The sequence below is a fragment of the Stenella coeruleoalba genome, assembly GCF_951394435.1.
Source record: "Stenella coeruleoalba genome assembly, chromosome: 19".
NCBI classification, from domain to species: domain Eukaryota; kingdom Metazoa; phylum Chordata; class Mammalia; order Artiodactyla; family Delphinidae; genus Stenella; species Stenella coeruleoalba.
In genome coordinates, this window is record NC_137165.1 from 39,700,210 (window position 1) to 39,722,202 (window position 21,993).

The window sequence follows — 21,993 nt, forward strand, 5'->3', positions numbered from 1 at the left end:
ACTGAGCCGGCCTCCGCGCGCCTCAGAGCCCCGCGGCCGAGCGGGGAGGGGAGGAGGGCTGGGTAGGTCTCGCTGTCTACCGCGGGAGGGTCTCCCTGTTCGGGGCCCCAAAATTTAGCGTTTGGCTCTTTCCTCAACCTGACGTGCCAAGATGGCGGCGGCGCCACTGCTCCGGAGGGGAGGAGGGGCGGAGGGGCGGGAATGCGAGGAGGGTGGGACGTACCATCCCCACCCCGGGGGAGAGAGGAGGACCACAGCGAGGGGTAAAGTCCTGCCGGGAAAGCAAAGAAACGCCCCCTCGCTGCACCCAGGCGTGGATCTTCCCACTCCCCTGGGCCCCGGGGCTCGCTCCACCCGCAGGACACGCCTCCTCCCCCCAGGGCCAATGAGAGGAGCCAGCCGGGAGCCCTGGGTTTTATGAATGGGTCCCGCTCCCACCCACTGGCTGCCGACCTCCTCCCGCCAAAGGGTCCAGTTAAGGGACAGGCCGGCACCGTAAGACACCTATCCTTCGGTAGAGAATTATAATCATCTTACTCTCTGGCTCACTCGATGAAATCTTTGAGTAAACTGTCCACGGTTTGTTACATAATTCCTCTCAGACTAAGGCTCTCCATTTTATACTAGACACAAATTGCGGATCAATATTGTTCTGTATGGGAATTCGTTACTCAGCACAGGTGGCTTTTTGCACAGTTACAAAAATAAATGTAGCCTTTATTACCGATTAATAAAATAAAAGACATAATTAACCCCAGTATAGGGAAGCAGGATAAGGTGATTAAATGCATAACAAGTGTATGTTACTTTCTCTCTGGGGAAAGACTGGGTTTTAAGCATAACAGTGTCTGTCATCATAAGTGCTCAAAAATATAAATCCAAATTCAGTTTAAGCAGAGTTAGGAATGAGCAGAACAAGGAACTGGCCCAGCTAATGTGTGGGTCAAGAGTGCCTAGGACTTCCTGGGTCAAAGGAGGGCTTCTGATAAAAGAGAAGGGAAAGGGGTAAAGACAAGGAGATGGATCCCATGAGTCTGGGTTTTTTGTTTTGTTTTGTTTTGTTTAATACCTGACTAAAAAATAATAGCAAACAACTCCTGAAAATCTAGAATTGTAATAAGATTACTACATGATAAAAGGGAAGCCATGAAATAAACAGCTTCCATTATATTTTCTTTTAAGAGCCAGGGAGCATACTGGTAGTTTGGTCCTGACTACTAAAATCATTTGACTTCAACACGGCACTGCCCACATCAGAGGCTGTAAGCAGTGTAAATGGAGAGATACCCTAGATCCTATCAACAAACCCAGGCCCCTCCACAACCAGCCAGATTCCAAGAGGAAAGAAAAGCTGACCTGCCTTACTGTGTTACTGGATAACAAGATACAATGTGGTTCTATTACATAGTAAAGTCACTTACCAAACAAGATATTCTAACAAAGCTAACTACTTTTTTTTAAAGCATGTAAAAATTACACATTTCTACATATACACAATATACTTTACAGTTTGAAAGATAGTCCAAATAGTTCAACAGTTCATTTAGGGGTTTTTTTGCATTGTTTTCCCTTCCAGATTCTTTGTCACTCCCTTGGCTCTGCCCTAATCTGACATCATCTGTCACATTATCTACTAAATCAAGTAAATGTTCGTTTACCCTGGTAAGCACAAACTATCTGGGTGACTCTGGGGAGAAAGGTTTCTGAAAGGTCCAGTCTATTCTGAGGTGGGAGAATAGGTTTGTTCACACAGGTGGAGGGAAGAGGCATAAGGGAGCCTCCTTCCAGAGCAAGATGAGTGCTCACACCTTGATGTTCCAGTGCTCACCCATTTAACAACAGTTAAGACCTGCTCTGCACCCAGCAAGTTACTGAGGGTCCCATAGAGCAAGTCACACTGGTTCTCAAAAGAAGTGGGCTGTTTTTGGAATCCATAGAGGAGAGTCACTTTGAACAGTGGTGGTTTGACATCTGTGGAAGAAGCCATTTGAACTCTTATAAAGAGAATTTTTAAGGGATCAGCAGCCTCCCTGGAAATTTCAGGAAAACCAGCAAGAGAGGGGATGGCTTTCATCTTTTCATAAAGTTCTTCTCCAGAGCTACTGAGGTTCTCTGTAGAGAGTAGATATTCCGCTTCACCCGATCTTCCAGAGAGGAGGTAGATGCACTCTCTAGCTTCATGCGGCTGGGAAGAGAAGACAGGTGAAAGTTAAGTAACATGCACTTATCAACTGGTCAACTATCTGGCAGAGTAAGAAGAAACAGGTTGCTAGCCATAAAGCCGCTGTAGAAGCACAAGCTCTCTTAAGCCCATGTAGATAACTTTCGAGTGACTCCATCTGGAACTCAATTTTTTATAAATTTATAAGGGAAATGTATCTGTTTTGGAAAGTAAGTCCAAGCTTCATTTGAAAAAGGTTTCCTGAGCCATGAATTCTTAGGAGAAGGCCAAGGAGATTCACTGAAAATACCAACTCACTTCTCCCCTCAGATGAAAAACGTCCCACTGTCTGGCCAGAAGCTGGGAGTAGTAACAATGGTGTCTGGGGGCTGAGCTCCGCAGCGACACAGAAACACTGGGAACACAATGAATGAACCAGTTGCCCAACTGCCTCCTTGGGACCATCGCCACAAAAGCTGATAGGCAGGAAAATGATGCACTCACTGGATAAACTTCCCATCCCGGGAGTCTAGCTTTTCCAGCCTCTGCTCCCGTTCATCGTCCTTAGCGTGCCTCTTGAGGATGTTCAGCCTCTCTTCCTCCCGCCACTTGGCGTTTTCCATCATCTCTTGCCGTTTTCGCTCTAGCTCCTCTGATGAGAGCTTTCTGTTGAACACAAAAATCACCCTAAGGTCTACTTCTCTCCCAGCAACAACAACAAATAGAGAAACACCACAGGGAGAAGAGAAACCAAGTAGGACCCCAGGTTCTCCAGCCCATGGCTCTCTTCTCTCGGAAATGCCCAGCCCAGTGCCACACTCAGCACGAGTTTCCTTCCTTCCTAATATCTTGTTCAGGTGGTTGCACTCAAATTTCAAAGACTTTTAGTGAAGGATTCCATACTCTCACTCAATAATCTCGGGAGTAATTACTCTGAAACAATAAATACAAAAAATAAACTGAGAACTAATCAGGAGCCTCAGGCTAGGGCAATTATATTCCAGTTGTTTGCTCAACAACTTATAAAACAGGGGACTAAGTTCATCCATGTAACGGTTAACATCTGCCACCTACCCACTAGAGGTGCTTAGAAATTCATGGACGTAGTGCATGAGTATACCACTTTAGGACTAAGCTAGAAGCAAGATGCCTGAAGAATTCAATTTAGCCTCGGACAGTAATAGGTAGGTATTTCCTGGCACTCACTGCAAATGAAGAGCAAGAAGAGGAGGTGATGAACCAGCTCGATCACTACCAATGTCAGACATCCAAATCCACTGCTTCTCAAATTTGTGTGATGTACTGATCCCCCTTTAAAAGGAAAAATAATTATCGGAGTCCCATAAGGGAGTGGGAGCCCAATTTTGAGAAAATTAAGATACTAAAATTTGACATTTAGTTATCTATAGCGAAACGAAAAGCCTCCCCTTCAAACACCCCACTAACTAAAATACATAAAAGCACAAGAAGATGGAAGAGGAAATAACACTAAATAAGAGATGTGAACAAACTGTCAGAAGATGGAAGTGGATGAAGGAGTAGTAACCACTTTAGCAGATCAGAGGAAACTGAATCCTAAGTGCCTGATACTGATCAGAAGCAAGATATTCACAATGCAAAACCCAGGAAAGGTTCAGGGACTGCAGGAACCAAGCACTTTGGAGGGTGGTGCACAGGGTTGAAAACAAAGGGACTAATTTAAGGTCTGTATAAGGAGCAATTAAGACATTCTGGGGTCCTCATGCCTGACTCGGGGAAGCCTGTGACTACTCTCCCAAACATCTACAGCAGACCCTCTAGAAGGTAGACCCTCCAGTAGTTTCTGAGAAATTGAACCACACAGGAGAATGACACCAGACAGGTACATGTAAAAGAATGAAATTAGAACATTTTCTCACATCACATAACAAAAATAAACTCAAAATGGATTAAAGACCTAAATGTAAGACAGCAAACCATAAAACTCCTAGTTTTATGGACGTGGAGTTCATCTCTCTCCACGGATACAAGAGGAATACATCTATAAATACAACAATTCTCACAGAACACTGGCTGAAAACTAGCAGAAGACCTTGGACGCCAGAAAGGACTATAAAGATCCCTGCATAACTGGGTAGGATGGAAAAAAAAGAAGGGAGAAGGAGGAGGAAAGGAAGCGGATGGGGACCTGCACTCTGGGGCGGGGGAACTGAAGCAGAGGAGATAGTCCTGAATTCGGGGAAACCCCCTCTCCGACGGGAAAATCGATTGGGACAGAAGGGAAGCATTTGAGGCTGTTGGAAGAGGGTGGAGTGGCCAATCTGTGGCAGACGGGACAGAGTGAGAAATACACAGATGGCCCATACCGCGGGCCTGCGTGCCCCAGACTGGGACATGTGTTCACAGGTGGGCAAGGGGGCTGGGAGCTGGTGCATGGGGATTGGAGAACGGGCCCAGAGTGAGAACCGCTGCTGGATGTGGGAAGATGAACTGAGGGGATGAGAGGGAGGAAATCTGCAGCAGGAAATGCCTATGCAGGAAGACTGGACTGCCATGAAAGCAGGCGCTACTGCTGAGTCACATGCATGGGGAGGAGCCACTACTGTAACCTCTCTCTCCCCACACGGCCGGCGCCTGCCAATGACAATAAAAGAAGCCCGCTCAGGGCTGGCCCTCACACGCCTACTGCCGGATGCCAGAAAAACCCCGGCCGGGGCTGGCCTTCACGTGCCTTATGCTGGGCGCCAGAAAAGGCCCTCACTAGGGCCATATCTCGTGCGCTCGTGGCCGCCGGCTTCCCTGTGCATTTGGCACTGTCCGGGCTCCTGCGATCCAAGCAGTCAGACCACCTCTGTACCCCATCCTCACAGGGGCAGACCCAAGAGCTCCAAGGCAGCCTCAGGACCAGACTCCTGTGGGTGGACCACACACAGAGGTGGGGATAAAACCAAAGCTGAACCCCAGGGACAGGGAAACTAAGGAAGAAGACTGAAAATCTTTCCATCAGCATACAAGCTGCAGATTAAATCCCCAGGATCAGCTAGGTAGACCCTGCATCTATGGAATATCTGAGTAGACAATGAGTGTTTCCCACAAATGAAAACGGTCTAGCTCTGGCAGCTGTGGACTTTGGGGGCAAGCACACACAGGCACTGGGCCAGATCAGAGTCTGAGTGGTGCTCACAGGGCCCACAGCAGGTCCAGAGACCAGCCCAGAGGCAGAGGAGCCTCTTGGGGAGGCAGAGGTGGGCTGTGGCTCATGGCATGTGCAAGGACACTTACAGCAGAGACCCCAGGGAAACATAATTACTACTATTAATTTTATTATGTTTTGATTCATTCTGTTGTTGGTTCTAGCTTTTTTTTTGGTTTCTTTTTCTTTTCTTTTTTTGTTTGTTGTTGCTTTAGTTTTTTTTCAGTCTTTTGGGATCTCCATGTTTTATTACATATTTTTATTGTTTATTTTTATTTTTTATCCAATTTTATTTTTACTTTGCTCTTCTGCTGTTCTGTGTTCTTTCCCCTTATTTTTTCCTTCCTCATTTTCTTTTTCTTTTTTGAATCTTTTCATTTCTACTTTGTTTTTCTGTCGTCCTGTGTTTTTTCCCTTTTTATTTTCTTTCATTATTATTATTTTTTAATCACTTTTATCGGTTTGTTCTGTTTCCTTGCTCTACTCCTCAGCTGGCACACTGCTTTGGTTTTGTTTTTAGATCATGTGTTTTTGTTAGTTTTAATCCTAATTGTTTGATTTCATTTTTGAGTTCTTCTCTTTGTCTGGTTCTTCTGCTTTTTGTTTTATTGGGCTCTGTTTTTGTTTCTTTTACATGAGTGTTTCTGCTTTTGTTTGATTTTGTTTTTACCATTTCTCCAGGGTTTTGTCTTTTTCTTTAATATATTTTCTATTTTATTGTTTTGTATTTCTGTTTCTACGCTGCTTTTCTGTTGTTCTGCCTTCTTTCCCCTTTCTCTCTCTTCTTTTTTTTACATCACTTTTTGTCGGTTTGTTTCGTTTCTTTGCTTCATTCTTCGGTTGGTGCTCTGCTTTGGTTTTGTTTCGGGGCTTCTGTCAGCTTTCTTCTTGTTTGATTTCGTTCTTGGGTTCTTTTGTTTGTCTGGTTGTTACCTTGCTATTTGATTTATTTAGTTCTGTTCTTGTTTCTTTTGTGTGTGTGTGTGTTTCCTTGTTTCTGTTTGTTTGATTTTACTGTTTACCATTTGTCTGGGGTTTTGTTAGTCTATTTTTTAATCCCCTTTATTGCTGGGATGAGCAACTTGCGGGGTCTTGGTCCTTCAACCACAAGTCGGGCCTGGGATTCTGGAGTGGGAGCACCAAGTCCAGGATGCTGGACCAGTAGAGAATTCCTGGCCCCAGGGGAGATTAATCGCCGAGAGCTCTCACGGAGGCCTCTATATGAATCCAAGACCTGGCTCCACCCAACTACCAGCTGCTCCCAGTGCTGGATGCATCACACCAAACAACAAACAAGACAGGAACAAAAACCCACCCATTAGCACAGAGACTACCTAAAGTCATACTAAGCTCACAGACACCCCAAAACACACCACCTGACACGGCCCTACGCAGCAGAGGGAAAAGACTCAGCTCCACCCACCAGAACGCAGGCACCAGGCCCTCCCATTAGGAGGCCTACACAAGACACTGGACCAACCCCACAACCGGGGGCAGAGAACAGGAGCAAGAGGAACTACAACCCTGCACCCTAAGGAAAGGAAACATCAAATACTGTAAATTGGACAAAATGAGAAGACAGAGAAATATCGTACAGACAAAGAAGCAAGATAAAAACCCACAAGACCAAATAAATGAGGGGGAAATAGGCAAGCTACCTGAAAAAGAATTCAGAGTAATGATAGTAAAGATGATCCAAAATCTTGGAAATAGAATAGAGAAAATGTAAGAAACCTTTAACAAGGACCTAGAAGAACTAAAGAGCAAACAAACAGTCATGAACAACACAATAACTGAAATTAAAAATACTGCAGAAGGAATCCATAGCAAAATAACTGAGGCAGGAGAACGGATATGTGAGCTGGAAGATAGAATGGTGGAAATAACTGCTGCACAGCAGAATAAAGAAATAATGAAAAGAATGGAGGCCAGTCTCAGAGACCTCTGGGACAACATTAAGTGCACCAACATTCGAATTATAGGCATCCCAGAAAAAGAAGAAAAAAAGAAAGGGTCTGAGAAAATATTTTAAGAGATTATGGTTAAAAACTTCCCCAACATGGGAAAGGAAATAGTCAATCAAGTCCAGGAAGCACAGAGTCCCACAAAGATTAAAGCCAAGGAGAAACACGCCAAGACACATATTAATCAAACTAACAAAAACTAAAAACACAAAGAAAAAATATTAAAAGCAGCAAGGGAAAAGCAACAAATAACATACAAGGGAATCCCCATAAGGTTAACAGCTGCTCTTTCAGCAGAAACTCTACAGGCCAGAAGGGAGTGGCAAGATATATTTAAAGTGATGAAAGGGCAAAACCCACAACCAAGATTACTCTACCCAGCAAGGATCTCATTCAGATTTGATCGAGAAATTAAAAGCTTTACAGAGAAGCAAGAGTTGAGAGAATTCAGCACCACCAAACCAGCTTTACAACAAATGCTAAAGGAACTTCTCTAGGCAGGAAACACAAGAGAAGGAAAAGACCTACAATAACAAACCCAAACAGTTAAGAAAATGGTAATAGGAACATACATATCGATAACTGGCTTAAATGTAAATGGATTAAATGCTCTAACCAAAAGACATAGACAGGCTGAATGGATACAAAAACAAGACCCATATATATGCTGTCTACAAGAGACCCACTTCAGACCTAGGGACACATACAGACCGAAAGTGAGGGGATGGAGAATGATATTGCATGCAAATGGAAATCAAAAGAAAGCTGGAGTAGCAATACTCATATAAGACAAAATAGACTTTAAAATAAAGACTATTATTACAAGAGACAAGGAAGGACACTATATAATCATCAAGGGATCACTCCAAAAAGAAGATATAACAATTGTAAATATCTATGAACCCAACATAGGAGCACATCAATAAATAAGGCAAATGCTAACAGCCATAAAAGGGGAACTCAACAGCAACACAATAATAGTTGGTGACTTTAACACCCCACTTACACCAAAAGACAGATAATCCAAACAGAAAATAAAGAAGGAAACACAAGTTTTAAATGACACAATAGACCAGATGGACTTAATTGATATTTATAGGACATTCCATCCAAAAACAACAGAATACACTTTCTTCTCAAGGGCACACATAACATTCTCCAGGACAGATCACATCTTGGGTCACAAATCAAGCCTCGGTAAATTTAAGAAAACTGAAATCGTATCAAGCATCTTTTCCGACCACAATGCTATGAGACTAGATATCAATTACAGGAAAAAAACCTGTAAAAAATACAAACACATGGAGATTAAACAATATGCTACTAAGCAACCAAGAGATCACTGAAGAAATCAAGGAGGAAATCAAAAAACACCTACAAACAAATGACAATGAAAACAAAACAACCCAAAACCTATGGGCTGCAGCAAAAGCAGTTCTAAGAGGGAAGTTTATCGCAATACAATCCTACCTCAAGAAACAAGAAACATCTCAAATAAACAACCTAAGCTTACACCTAAAGCAATTAGAGAAAGAAGAACAAAAAACCTCCAAAGTTAGCAGAAGGAAAAAAATCATAAAGATCAGATAAGAAATAAATGAAAATGAAATGAGGGAAACAATAGCAAAGATCAATAAAACTAAAAGCTGGTTCTTTGAGAAGATAAACAAAATTGATAAACCATTAGCCAGACTCATCAGGAAAAATAGGGAGAAGACTCAAATCAACAGAATTAGAAATGAAAAATAACAAATGACACGGCAGAAATACAAAGGATCATGAGAGACTACTACAAGCAATTATATGCCAATAAAATGGACATCCTGGAAGAAATGGACAAATTCTTAGAAAAGTACAACCTTCCAAGACTGAACCAGGAAGAAACAGAAAACATGAACAGACCAATCACAAGCACTGAAATTGAGACTGTGATTAAAAACCTTCCAACAGGGGCTTCCCTGGTGGCGCAGTGGATAAGAATCTGCCCGCCAATGCAGGGGACATGGGTTCGATCCCTGGTCTTGGAAGATCCCACATGCTGTGGAGCAACTAAGCCTGTGCGCCACAACTACTGAGCCTGCACTCTAGAGCCCGCGAGCCACAACTACTGAAGGCCACATGCCTAGAGCTTGTGCTCCGCAACAAGAGAAGCCACAATAAGAAGCCCATGCACCGCAACGAAGAGTAGCCCCCACTCGCTGCAGCTAGAGAAAGCCCACGCACAGCAACGAAGACCCAACACAGCCACAAATAAAAAACAAATACATAAATAAATTTATTTAAAAAAACCACAAAACCTTCCAACAAACAAAAGCCCAGGACCCGATGGCTTCACAGGCGAATTCTATCAAACATTTACAGAAAAGCTAACACCTATCCTTCTCAAACTCTTCCAGAATGTAGCAGAGGGAGGAATACTCCAAAACACAGTCTATGAGGCCACCATCACCCTGATACCAAACCCAAAGATGTCACAAAAAAAGAAAATTACAGGCCAATATCACTGATGAACATAGATGCAAAAATCCTCAACAAAATATTAGCAAACAGAATCCAATAGCATATTAAAAGGATCGCACCCCATGATCAAGTGGGGTTTATCTCAGGAATGCAAGGATTCTTCAATATACGCAAATCAATCAATGTGACATACCATATTAACAAACTGAAGGATAAAAACCATAGGATCATCTCAGTAGACGCAGAGAAAGCTTTTGACAAAATTCAACACCCATTTATGATAAAAACTCTCCAGAAAGTGGGCATAGAGGGAACCTACCTCAACATAATAAAAGCCATATGTGACAAACCCACAGCCAACATCATTCTCAATGGTGAAAAACTGAAAGCATTTCCTCTAAGATCAGGAGCAAGACAAGGGTGCCCACTCACACCACTATAATTCAAAATAGTTTTGGAAGTTTTAGCCACAACAGTCAGAGAAGAAAAAGAAATAAAAGGAATCCAAATTGAAAAAGAAGTAAAAATGTCACTGTTTGCAGATGACATGATACTATAGACAGAAAATCCTAAAGATGCCACCAGAAAACTACTAGAGCTAATCAATGAATCTGGTAAAGTAGCAGGATACAAAATTAATGCACAGCAATCTCTTGCATTCCTAAACACTAGCAACAAAAAAATCAGAAAGAGAAATCAAGGAAACACTCTCATTTACCACTGCAACAAAAAGAATAAAATACCTACAAATAAACCTACCTAAGGAGGCAAAAGACCTATATGCAGAAAACTATAAGACACTGATGAAAGAAATCAAAGATGATACAAACAGATGGAAAGATATACCATGTTCTTGGATTGGAAGAATCAACAATGTGAAAATAACTGTACTACCCAAAGCAATCTACAGATTCAGTGCAATCCCTATCACACTACCAATGGCATTTTTCACAGAACTAGAAAAAAAATTTTACTATTTGTATGGAAACACAAAAGACCCTAATAGCCAAAGCAATCTTGAGAAAGAGAAACGGCACTGAAGGAATCAGGCTCCCTGACTTCAGACTATACTACAAAGCTACAGTAATCAAGACAGTATGGTACTGGCACAAAAACAGAAATATAGATCAATGGAACAGGATACAAAGCCCAGAGATAAACCCACACACAAATGGTCACCTTATCTTTGACAAAGGAGGCAAGAATATACAATGGAGAAAAGACAGCTTCTTCAATAAGTGCACCTGGGAAAACTGGACAGCTACATGTAAAAGAATGAAATTAGAACAATTCCTAAAACCATACACAAAAACAAACTCAAAATGGATTAAAGACCTAAATGTAAGGCCAGACATTATAAAACTCTTAGAGGAAAACATAGGCAGAACTCTCTTTGACATAAATCACAGCAAGATCTTCTCTGACCCACCTCCTACACTAAGGGAAATAAAATCAAAAATAAACAAGTGGGACCTAACAAAACTTAACAGCTTTTGCACAGCAAAGGAAACCATAAACAAGACAGAAAGACAGCCCTCAGAACGGGAGAAAATATTTGCAAATGAAGCAACTGACAAAGGATTAATCTCCAGAATTTACAAGCAGCTCATGCAGCTCAATATCAAAAAAACAACCCAGGGGCTTCCCCGGTGGCACAGTGGTTGAGAGTCCGCCTGCCGATGCAGGGGACATGGGTTCGTGCCCTGGTCCAGGAGGATCCCACATGCCGCGAAGCAGCTGGGCCCGTGAGCCATGGCCGCTAAGCCTGCGCGTCCGGAGCCTGTGCTCCGCAAGGGGAGAGGCCACAACAGTGAGAGGCCCGCGTACCACACACACACACACAAAAAAACCAAAAACAAACAAAAAACCCCAACCCAATCCAAAAATGGGCAGAAGACCTAAATAGACATTTCTCCAAAGAAGATATACAGATTGCCAACAAACACATGAAAAGATGCTCAGCATCACTAGTCATTAGAGAAATGCAATCAAATCCACAATGAGAGGGCTTCCCTGGTGGCGCAGTGGTTGAGAGTCTGCCGGCCAATGCAGGGGACACGGGTCACCTCACACCAGTCAGAATGGCCATCAACAAAAAATCTACAAACAATAAATGCTGAAGAGGGGGTGGAGAAAAGGGAACCCTCCTGCACTGTTGGTGGGAATGTAAATTAATACAGCCACTGTGGAGAACAGTATGGAGGTTTTTTAAAAAACTAAAAATAGAACTACCATATGACCCAGCAATCCCACTCCTGGGCAAATACCCTGAGAAAACCATAATTCAAAAAGATACATGTACCACAATGTTCATTGCAGCACTATTTACAATTGCCAAGACATGGAAGCAACCTAAACATCCATCGACAGATGAATGGATAAAGAAGGTGTGGCACATATATACAATGGAATATTACTCAGCCATAAAAAGGAATGAAATTGAGTTATTTGTAATGAGGTGGATGGACCCAGAGTCTACCATACAAAGTGAAGTAAGTCAGAAAGGGAAAAACAAATACTGTATGCTAACGCACATATATGGAATCTAAAAAACCGGTACTGATGAACCTAGTGGCAGGGCAGGAGTAAAGACGCAGATGTAGAGAACAGACTTGAGGACACAGAGCGGGAAGGGGAAACTGGGACAAAGTGAGAGAGTAGCACTGACATACATACACTACCAAATGTAAAATGGATGGCTAGTGGGAAGCTGCTCCACAGCACAGGGAGATCAGTTCGATGCTTTGTGGTGACCTAGAGGGGTGGGATAGGGAGGATGGGAGGAAGCCTCAAGAGGGAGGGGATATGGGAATATGTGTACACTTATAGCTGATTCACTTTGTTGTACAACAGAAACTAACACAACATTGTAAAGCAATTATAATCCAATAAAGATATTTTTTTAAATAATATATAAAAAAAGAAACATAGGCAGAACATTCTTTGACATAAGTCACAGCAATTATTTTTTTAGATCTGTCTCCTCAGACAAAGGAAACAAAAGCCAAAATAAACAAATGGGACCTGATTAAACTTGAAAGCTTTTGCACAGCAAAGGAAACTATCAACAAAACAAAAAAAATGAGACTTCCCTGGTAGCGCAATGGTTAAGAATCCACCTGCCAATGCAGGGGACATGGGTTTGAACCCTGGTCCAGGAAGATCCCACATGCCGCACAGCATCTAAGCCCGTGTGCCACAACTACTGAGCCTCCGCTCTAGAGCCCATAAGCCACAACTACTGAGCCCGCATGCCACAAGTACTGAGCCCACACGCCTAGAGCCCATGCTCTGCAGCAAGAGAAGCCACTGCAGTGAGAAGCCCGCACACCGCAATGGAGAGTAGCCCCCGCTCGCTGCAACTAGAGAAAGCCCGTGCGCAGCTATGGAGACCCAATGCAGCCAAAAATAAATAAATTAATTAACTTTAAAAAAAAAAGAAATACAACTGATTTTTTAAAAAACCTACTGAATGGGAAAAATATATTTGCAAATGATATGACTGACAAAGAGTTAATATCCAAATTACATATGCAGCTCAAACAACTCAATATCAGAACAAACAACCCAATTAAAAAATGAGCAGGAGACCTGAATAGACATTTTTCCAAAGAAGATATAGTCTTCTATATCTTCTTGTGCATGTTGGCTAGTCTTCTTATAGTCAACATGTACATGAAAAGATGCTCAACATTGCTAATCATCAGGGAAATGAAACCAAAACCACAATGAGATATCACTTCACACCTGAAGAATGGCTGGTGTCAAAAAGACCACAAATAACAAAGGTCAGTGAGGACGTGGAGAAAAGGGAACCCTACTTACCCTGCTGGTGGGAATGTAGATTAGTGCAGCCACTATGGAAAGCAGTATGGAGGTTCTTCAAAAAAGTAAACATAGAACTACCATATGAACCAGCAATTCCACTCTTTTTTTCTGCCACGCCATGCAAGATCTTTGTTCCCTGACCAGGGATCGAACCTGTGCCCCCTGCAGTGGAAGCACAGAGTCCTAACCACTGGACTGCCAGGGAATTCCCAGCAATTCCATTCTTGAGTATATATTCAGAGAAAATAAAAACACTAATTTGAAGAGATACATGCACCCCAATGTTCATAGCAGCATTATTTATAATAGCCAAGATATGAAGCAACCTAAGTGTCCATCAACAGAAGACTGGATAAAGAAGATGTGGTATATAATGGAATATTACTCAGCCATAAAGAAGAATGAAAATTTTGCCATTTGCAACAACATGGATGGACTTGGAGGACATTATCCTTAGTAAAATAACTCAGACAGAGAAAGACTGTATGTTATTACTTATATGTGGAATCTAAAAAATGATACAAATGAATGACTATAACAAAATAGAAAACAGACACACAGATGTAGAGAACAAACTAGTGGTAAACAGTGGGGAGGGGGATGGAGGAGGAACAAGATAAGAGTAGGGGACTAAGAGGTACAAACTACTATGTATAAAATAAATATGATACAAGGATATATTATACTGCACAGGGAATATAGCAAATATTTTATAATAACTTTAAATGGAGTATAATCTATAAAAATATTGAATCACTATGTTGTACACCTGAAACTGATATAATATTATAAATAAACTACACTTTAAAAAAAGGTGTCTATTGGGGCTTCCCTCGTGGCGCAGTGGTTGAGAGTCCGCCTGCCAATGCAGGGAACATGGGTTCGTGCCCCGGTCCGGGAAGATCCCACATGCCGCGGAGCGGCTGGGCCTGTGAGCTATGGCCGCTGGGCCTGTGTGTCCGGAGCCTGTGCTCCACAACGGGAGAGGTCCGCGTACCGTAAAAAAAAAAAAAAAAAAAAAAGGTGTCTATTATTTGATCAAAACAATTAAAGAAATTGTGCCTTAATAATAGTAATTAATGCAAGAATAGTAACTCCATTTTCTATTTCCTATTGCCACCTTTGTTCTGGGCAATTTACAAGCCCAACAGAAGGAATTTTAGCCACTTCTGGGGTGTGACCTTAGAGTAGTGATCTTTGTTAGTTTGTTTTGAGCATACACATTTTTTAAAATTATAAGTGTTGTGGGGCTTCCCTGGTGGCACAGTGGCTGAGAATCTGCCTGCCAATGCAGGGGATGTGGGTTTGAGTCCTGGTCCAGGAAGATTCCGCATGCCACAGAGCAGCTAAGCTCGTGTACCACAACTAGTGAGCCTGTGCTCTGGAGCCTGCGAGCCACAACTACTGAGCCTGCATGCCACAACTACTGAAGCCCGCGCACCTAGAGCCCATGCTCTGCAACAAGATAGGTCACCATAATGAGAAGCCTGCACACCACAATGAAGAGTGGCCCCCTCTCGCTGCAACTGGAGAAAGCCCACGCACAGCATGGAAGACTCAACGCAGTCAAAAATAAATTAATTAAATAAATTTTTTTAAAAAGTGTTGTGATATCGTGATATCTATCACATATAGAATGCATAAACAAGGTCCTACTGTATAACACAGGGAACTGTATTCAATATCCTGTGATAAACCATAATGGAAAAGAATATGAAGAAGAATGTGCGTGCGTGTGTGTGTGTGTGTGTGTGTGTGTGTGTGTGTGTGTAACTGAATCACTTTGCTGTACAGCAGAAATTAATACAACATTGCAAATCAACTATACTTGAATAATTTTTTTTTAAAAGTGCTGTGTTGACTGTAAGAAATTTAGGAAGCACTGAAAGCAATGGAAAAATAATGTGGAATCCCTCAGTCCCCCAAAGAAAAACTTAAGAGAAAAAAAAAAGTCTTAGTCTGTAAAAATCGCTTTAAATTGAGAGCCTCACTGCTAAAGAAAAGCTTCATCCTTCAGCTGACAAAAAGTTGTTTTAGATCACTAATTAAAACAAAACATACATACAAAAGATAACTCAAAAAATTTTAAATCCTTACAGAACTCTCAGGCCCTTGAGGAAATATCCAGTGACTCTCAATCTGAGAAACCGTGGAACTAGTGCTAAGAAAGGTTTCACAGCCATAACTTTTCTTTTGTCTTAATTCAGCACCATCTTGGTTACATCTTTGGTGTTCAACTCCCTGGAACACCAAACCAAAACAAAGAGATATCATAGAATCCACGCTTTCAAGTTTCTGTGTTTCCATTCCTGGAAGACAAAAGTCTTGAGGGCTCTAACTCACTTTATTTATTTATTTATTTTTAAAAATTTTACTGGGACTTCCCTGGTGGCACGGTGGTTAGGAATCTGCCTGCCAATGTAGGGGACACAGGTTCAAGCCTTGGTCCGGGAAGATCCCACATGCCGCGGAGCAACTAAGCCCATGTGCCACAACTACTGAGCCTGAGCTCTGGAGCCCGTGAGCCGCAACTACTGAGCCCAAGTGCCACAACTACTGAAGCCCACATGCCTAAAGCCCGTGCTCCGCAACAAGAGAAGCCACCGCAATGAGAAGTCCGCACACCGCAATGAAGAGTAGCCCCTACTAGCTGCAACTAGAGAAAGCCCGCACACAGCATCGAAGACTCAACGTAGCCAAAAATAATAAATAGATTTATTTAAAAAAAAAAACTTTATTGAAGTATTGGTCTATTGGTCCTATACAGTAGGACCTTGTTGTTTATTCTAACTCATTTTAAACCACAAAATTCAACAAAGATTCTAAGGGCGATAAGAAAGGCTGACAAAGTGAGACAAATTTAAGTGATGGCAGATGGCAAAAGAGACAGAAAAACAAAGCGGGATCTGAAAAAGCAGACCTTGCGCTGACCAAGAGCCTTAAGATACATCAAAAAAAAAAAAAAACACTCATGAGCATCCATCCCTAAGAACAGCATGAATTACAGCAGAAGAACTGACCCAGTGTCACCAATAAAAGATTAAATTATGCATAATATACCCTCCCTCTCTGGGAAGGCAGGGAAATATGTACATGGGTATTTTGGAAAGTTGCCAGTGAAAATGAAACCTTAAACTTAGGGAATCAGGCAATTAAAAGTTAAAAGGGACTTTAGGGTTTGCCTCTCTTCTAACAGCATACTGAATAAAAGAGGTTGTTAGGAACTCTCAGTGGTTCTCAGTGCTGGTTGTGCACTGGAACTACTGGGATGCTTTAAAAATACTGATGTCTGAGCCCATCCCCAGAGATTGTGATGTAATAGGGCTGGGGTTCAACAAGGGATTGATTAGGATTTTGGTTTTTCTTTAAGCTTTCCAGGTGATTCTACTGTGCAGCCAACTGGGGGAGGCAGTTAAAGGAAGTACACAAAAGTTGCCCAAGTCAACTAAACTTTTTTTTTTTATGAGATCTTCGTTCCTTGACCAGGGATTGAACTGGAGCCCACGGCAGTGAAAGCGCCGAGTCGTAATCACTGGACTGCGAGGGAATTCCCTCATCTAAACTTCTAAGAGCAATCGAGACCCCTAGGGACAGCCTTTCATGGGCACAGCCAACTCCCCTCAGGTCCCATGACTGCACACCCATGTTCTGTCTGACCCACACCACACCCAACTCAAACACAGAGTTTATCTTAGGGTGTCTGCCCTCAAGGAGACCACCTTCCTGCTTCCCTTTCAGCTGATGCCTCAAGAAAGGAGCACACTCTTAAGAAAAGCTTCCTGTAGAAATCTCTGTGAGAATAACATGTTTACAGGTGTTGAGAGACAATCACTTAGTGAATTGGTCATTAGTTCAATAGTTCAAAACTATTTACTTTGTCCTTTCAATGTGACTCGCATGGGGTTGGGGGCAGGGCAGATGGTTAAAAGTTGACCAAGATGAATAAAAGAGGGGTGGGCAAAAAAGGTGATATAGATTATCCACTTGCCCTGGTCTGAGCCATTCCAAGACTCAGGCCTGAAAGTCTGAAGTTAACCTACTGGGCTCTTGACTCACCTGGTGTACCCATGACCATGCCGCCTTTGGTAGATGTCTTTTTTAGGTGATAGGCTCTTACTTCGGCCTCTGTCTCTCCTATTTACCTTAGAGTTGTGCCTGTAACAGACACAGAGGGCAGAGAGGAGAAGAGCTTTTTCAATACAGTGGCTTGTATCATGTCCCTCAAATGATGGAAGAAAAGCTAACAGTTTTAGAACTATAATCCAAATTGAAGAAAATAGAGGGAAGAAGTGGAAGAAAAACAAAGGCATTAGGATACGTAAGATTTGATATTAATCTCACTCTAGAGATTCCACATATATAAATATGTAGTTCTAGGGGTCTGAGCTTTACATTAAAAAAAAAAGTAAAGATAATAACAAAGCAAAGACTTTGGAAGAGTTGATGAACAGACATCGCTAAAAGCAAATACCAGCTGTAACCAGGCCCCCACATACACAGGTTATTTCCCGCTGAATTCCCATACTCACGGTTTGCTTGGCCTTGGGGACCGTGACCTTCTGCCCGGGGATCGAGACCTCCTGTCCCGAGACCCTGCTTCTCTGGTGCTCTTCTTGCTGCCATGTCTGGGAGGTGAGGGAGAGGAGCTTCTGGACCTGGAGTAATTCTTCAACCCACGCACTCGCTTTTGCTCAGCTGTCAGAGGACCCTGCAGTCCCTGGCTATGGTCAGAGTTCCTGACCTATATCATCAAGGAAAGGAAGAAAAGTTATTCATAGGAAAATCTAGCAGCTCAGGAGAAGATGCAGTGAAACAAGAAAATGAGTAAGCACTGAAGTTCTGTAAGGAGCCAACTGGGTATACCGATCCCATCACACAGTTATCACTGAGAGCTGTATAAACTGAGGAAAGTTATCCTCAGAACGCCCTAAAAGGATGTATCACCCAACCACCTAAATTGGCTTGGCTCTTTGCTACAGCCGAAGGAGGAGCAGGAGGCAGAATACGGAGGACAGGACCTCAGGTTAAACACACTCAGGGGAAAAAAGGAATCCAGAGGGATGTACATTAATCAGAAAGTCATCAACCCTTAACATGTACGCATTTCATGTAAGTTATATGCAGAGGGATGGACGGAATGCCTAAATGCCCACTGGTAGTTTAGCCTCTCTGCTCAGAGGGCCCTCAGCCATAGTCAGAGGCTCAGGGATAAGGAATGGGCCTGTTCTCCAGTCTGTGCTGCCCAAACTCCCTTCTTTCCGCACGTCTGATTGGCGGCTAAACATGCTCTGTGTCCAAAAAGGTACCCAGGTTGGCACATTCCAGTCCCACAGTCACTCCCTTTGAGAAGCCCATATCCTTACCTGTAAGCCATATCCAGGGACTTTGGACAAAACAGGGGAAGAATTTGCCATCTTCTTTTGAGATCTAAGAGATTAAAACACATATTCATTGAAAAAGAAAATGCCTAAAGGTCCAGTTTACAGCTCTTGTGCTGAGACGTGCTTCCTGTTTCAAACGTGACCTCTCCCACCTCCCGGCTCTCACATGGGAGTGTGTTTCTCTAGCTTTGCGGGAAGATGCATCAGCACAGTCATGTTTTTACTGAGAAAAACCGTGGGCCTTGCTTTTCAGCCCCAGCGCCCGAGCACATTCTCCTCTCACCTCGTGCTGCTATTCTAGGGACTACGAGTGAGTCAGCAGAGACAGCATTGGCGGCTCCCGCAACGGAGACACACAGAACAGGTCCAGATGGGCCCATTAATGCATTTGGAAAAAAAAAAAAAAAGCCTCCATAAAACCCACGTAAGTCTTGCAGGAATCAAGAGCTGAGATGAAAGTCATATCCAGGACGTCTGACCTAAGACTGACACAGCTACAGCCAGCTCCCCTGGGGGTTTCGCCAACTCCTCCGGGAACTCAAATGCTAGCTGGCCAGCTCTGGGGGCAGAGGGCCGGTGTGCAAGTGTTCTCCACTGAACCCCCAAACCTGGTGGCTCCTGGCCCGGAGCAAGTATTCAGTTCGTATCTGTGGAATGAATGAGTGAGTGAATCCAGGTGCAGGACGCCGTTCCACACACTCACCTCTCCCGGCCGTGCTCATCCTCGCTGCTGCAACGATCGCTGCCTGAGCTTCTGTGCTTATGTTTCTTGTGCTTCTTTTTCTTCTCCTTCTTTTTCTTCTTCTCCTTTTTTTCCAGACTCATTTGCAACTAGAAAATGCCCAGAACATAACCGCGCAAGATTACTGGGACCCCTGTCAGTCCCTCTGAGGGGACAGGGTCATGTGTAAACTACCTGCCTCCAGGCCTCAGGGTCTACAGGGGTCCAGGACATGATCAGACGTCCCCTGTCGACAAGAGTGGAGGGTCTGGACCCTGGTTGTGCACAAACACCCCTAGACTACTGAACAGACTCTCTGGTGGGTGGGGCTGGGAATCTGTGTTTTCAAACAGTCCCCAGAACCACTGCTTAGGAATTCCCATTTGTCAAAAGACTGCAACTCTGCTGACAGTAATCAGGGACCACAAGATCAATCTTTAAATTTTCCTTACCAACTAATCCAAGGAACAATCACATAATATGTCACATGAGTGATGAATGGGCCCTAAAGGCTTGATACCACCTGATCTCCTGAACACACTGCATGATCATGCTTTCTACAGGCATATCCCAATACCCCTCTTTTTCTGGAAGAATGATATAACATGCTGTTTTTCCAACCAAAAGACATAAAAGAGAAAAATCAAGCATAATTAAGCTTTATATGTTAAGATTGCACAAAATCACCAGGAGAAGGTCTCTAAAATTTAGACAAAAATGTTTAAAGCCATGCTGCTTTCCCTCTCGTAAGAGTAAATGGAGAGGAGTTTTCATGTTAAGCAGCTCTTGATGCTTATTTGATGTACTACTTACCAATTCTTTGATTTTCTTCATTTTCACAGGATTATTCAATACCTCTCTTTTTTTCTCTTCTTCTTTCTTCCTAAAGAGAAGTTATAAAAATCATGATTCTTTCTTTCGCAAAAGGGGATTAAACCATTCATTCTACTCTCCATAATTCTATACAGCAATCTTTTTTCTCAGTGCAGGCAGACAGGCCCCATGGTGCAATCTGCATGATTGCGTGGAAGCCAGAAATCTTTCCCAAATCTGCATAAGGGATTGACTATTGTGGGGAAAGTTCACACTGGTTCCCTGTTGTGCAAGAAAGTGAGTTTGGTCTGTTGCTTATTAAGCTTCATGCTCAGGGCTTCCCAACTGGTCAAGTAAATGTATGTCATCTTGTGTATCAAACGTATGCAACATTTCAATACTACCTCCACTGTTTAGCATGATAACCCCTGGGAAATAAACAGAATGGATACCTCTTTCAAGAAGTCTTACTCTCACATAGGGTTCATAGGAGGGTAAACTGGTCAACCTTCCCGGAGGACAATTCGGCAACATTTATCACAGCCTGTACATACTCACAAACTCTTTAGTCTTACAAATGCTTCCTCAAGAATTTGTTACTGAAAGGATATAATCAAGGAAGGTCACTAAAAAGGTGTTCATGTTATAACAATGAAAACTTGGAAACAAGTTAGGGATCCAACAGGAGAATATTAATAAATTATGGTAGAGACTTCCCTGGTGGGCCAGTGGTTAAGAATCCGCCTTCCAATGCAGGGGATGCAGGTTCAATCACTGGTCAGGGAACTAAGATCCCACATGCTGGGGCAACTAAGCCCACACACCACAGCTAGAGAGCCCACGCACCACAATGAAAGATCCTGCGTGTCGCAACTAAGACCTGATGCAACCAAAAATAAATAAATAAAAAATTTAAAAAACAAAACAAAAAAAAAGAAAGGGAAGGTGTCAAAAAAAATGTTTTAAAATAAATAAATAAATTATGGTATATCCATACAATATAGATACTAAAAATGATGTGACAGAAGTATAGTCAGCAACACAGAAAAATGTCCCATATATATGACTAGGTGATAAAAAGGAGTTTATAAAATAATATGCACAGTATTTGTACACCAATGTTCATAGTAGCATTATTCACAATAACCAAAAGGTGGAAATAACCCAAATGTGCACGACAGATGAATGGATTAAAAAATGTGGTATACACATGCAATGGAATATTATTCAGCCTTAAAAAGGAAGGAAATTTTGATACATGCTACAACATGCATGAACCTTGAGGACATTATGCTAAGTAAAATAAGCCAGTCACAAAAAAACAAATATTGAAAGATTTCAACTTTTATGAGGTTCAGAATAGTCCGACTCATAGAAATGTAAAGTACAATAGTTGTTCCCAGGGGCTGGGGGGAAAAGGAAATGAAGAGTTGTTGCTTAATGGATACAGATTTTCAGTTATGCAAGATGAAAAACTTCTGGAGGTTGGTTGC

General features: G+C 42.5%; 1 protein-coding gene across 2 annotated transcripts in view; it reads right to left on the minus strand.

Annotated features, from left to right (window-relative positions):
• Window positions 1–697: 697 nt before the first annotated feature.
• The window catches only part of CWC25 (CWC25 spliceosome associated protein homolog), a 33,163-nt gene continuing 11,867 nt past the window's right edge, over window positions 698–21,993 (minus strand). Inside the window, exons 4-11 of one of the 2 annotated variants that reach the window (XM_079905939.1) lie at window positions 20,501–20,570; window positions 19,670–19,797; window positions 18,949–19,012; window positions 18,115–18,326; window positions 17,642–17,740; window positions 3,368–3,472; window positions 2,666–2,827; window positions 698–2,185 (exon numbers count right to left, since the gene is read on the minus strand). In XM_079905939.1, coding sequence (XP_079762065.1) covers window positions 2,071–2,185; window positions 2,666–2,827; window positions 3,368–3,472; window positions 17,642–17,740; window positions 18,115–18,326; window positions 18,949–19,012; window positions 19,670–19,797; window positions 20,501–20,570 — 955 coding nt within the window. In that variant the 3' untranslated portion in view covers window positions 698–2,070. The remainder of the gene's footprint in view (window positions 2,186–2,665; window positions 2,828–3,367; window positions 3,473–17,641; window positions 17,741–18,114; window positions 18,327–18,948; window positions 19,013–19,669; window positions 19,798–20,500; window positions 20,571–21,993) is intronic. The other variant, XM_079905940.1, reaches the window with a different exon arrangement.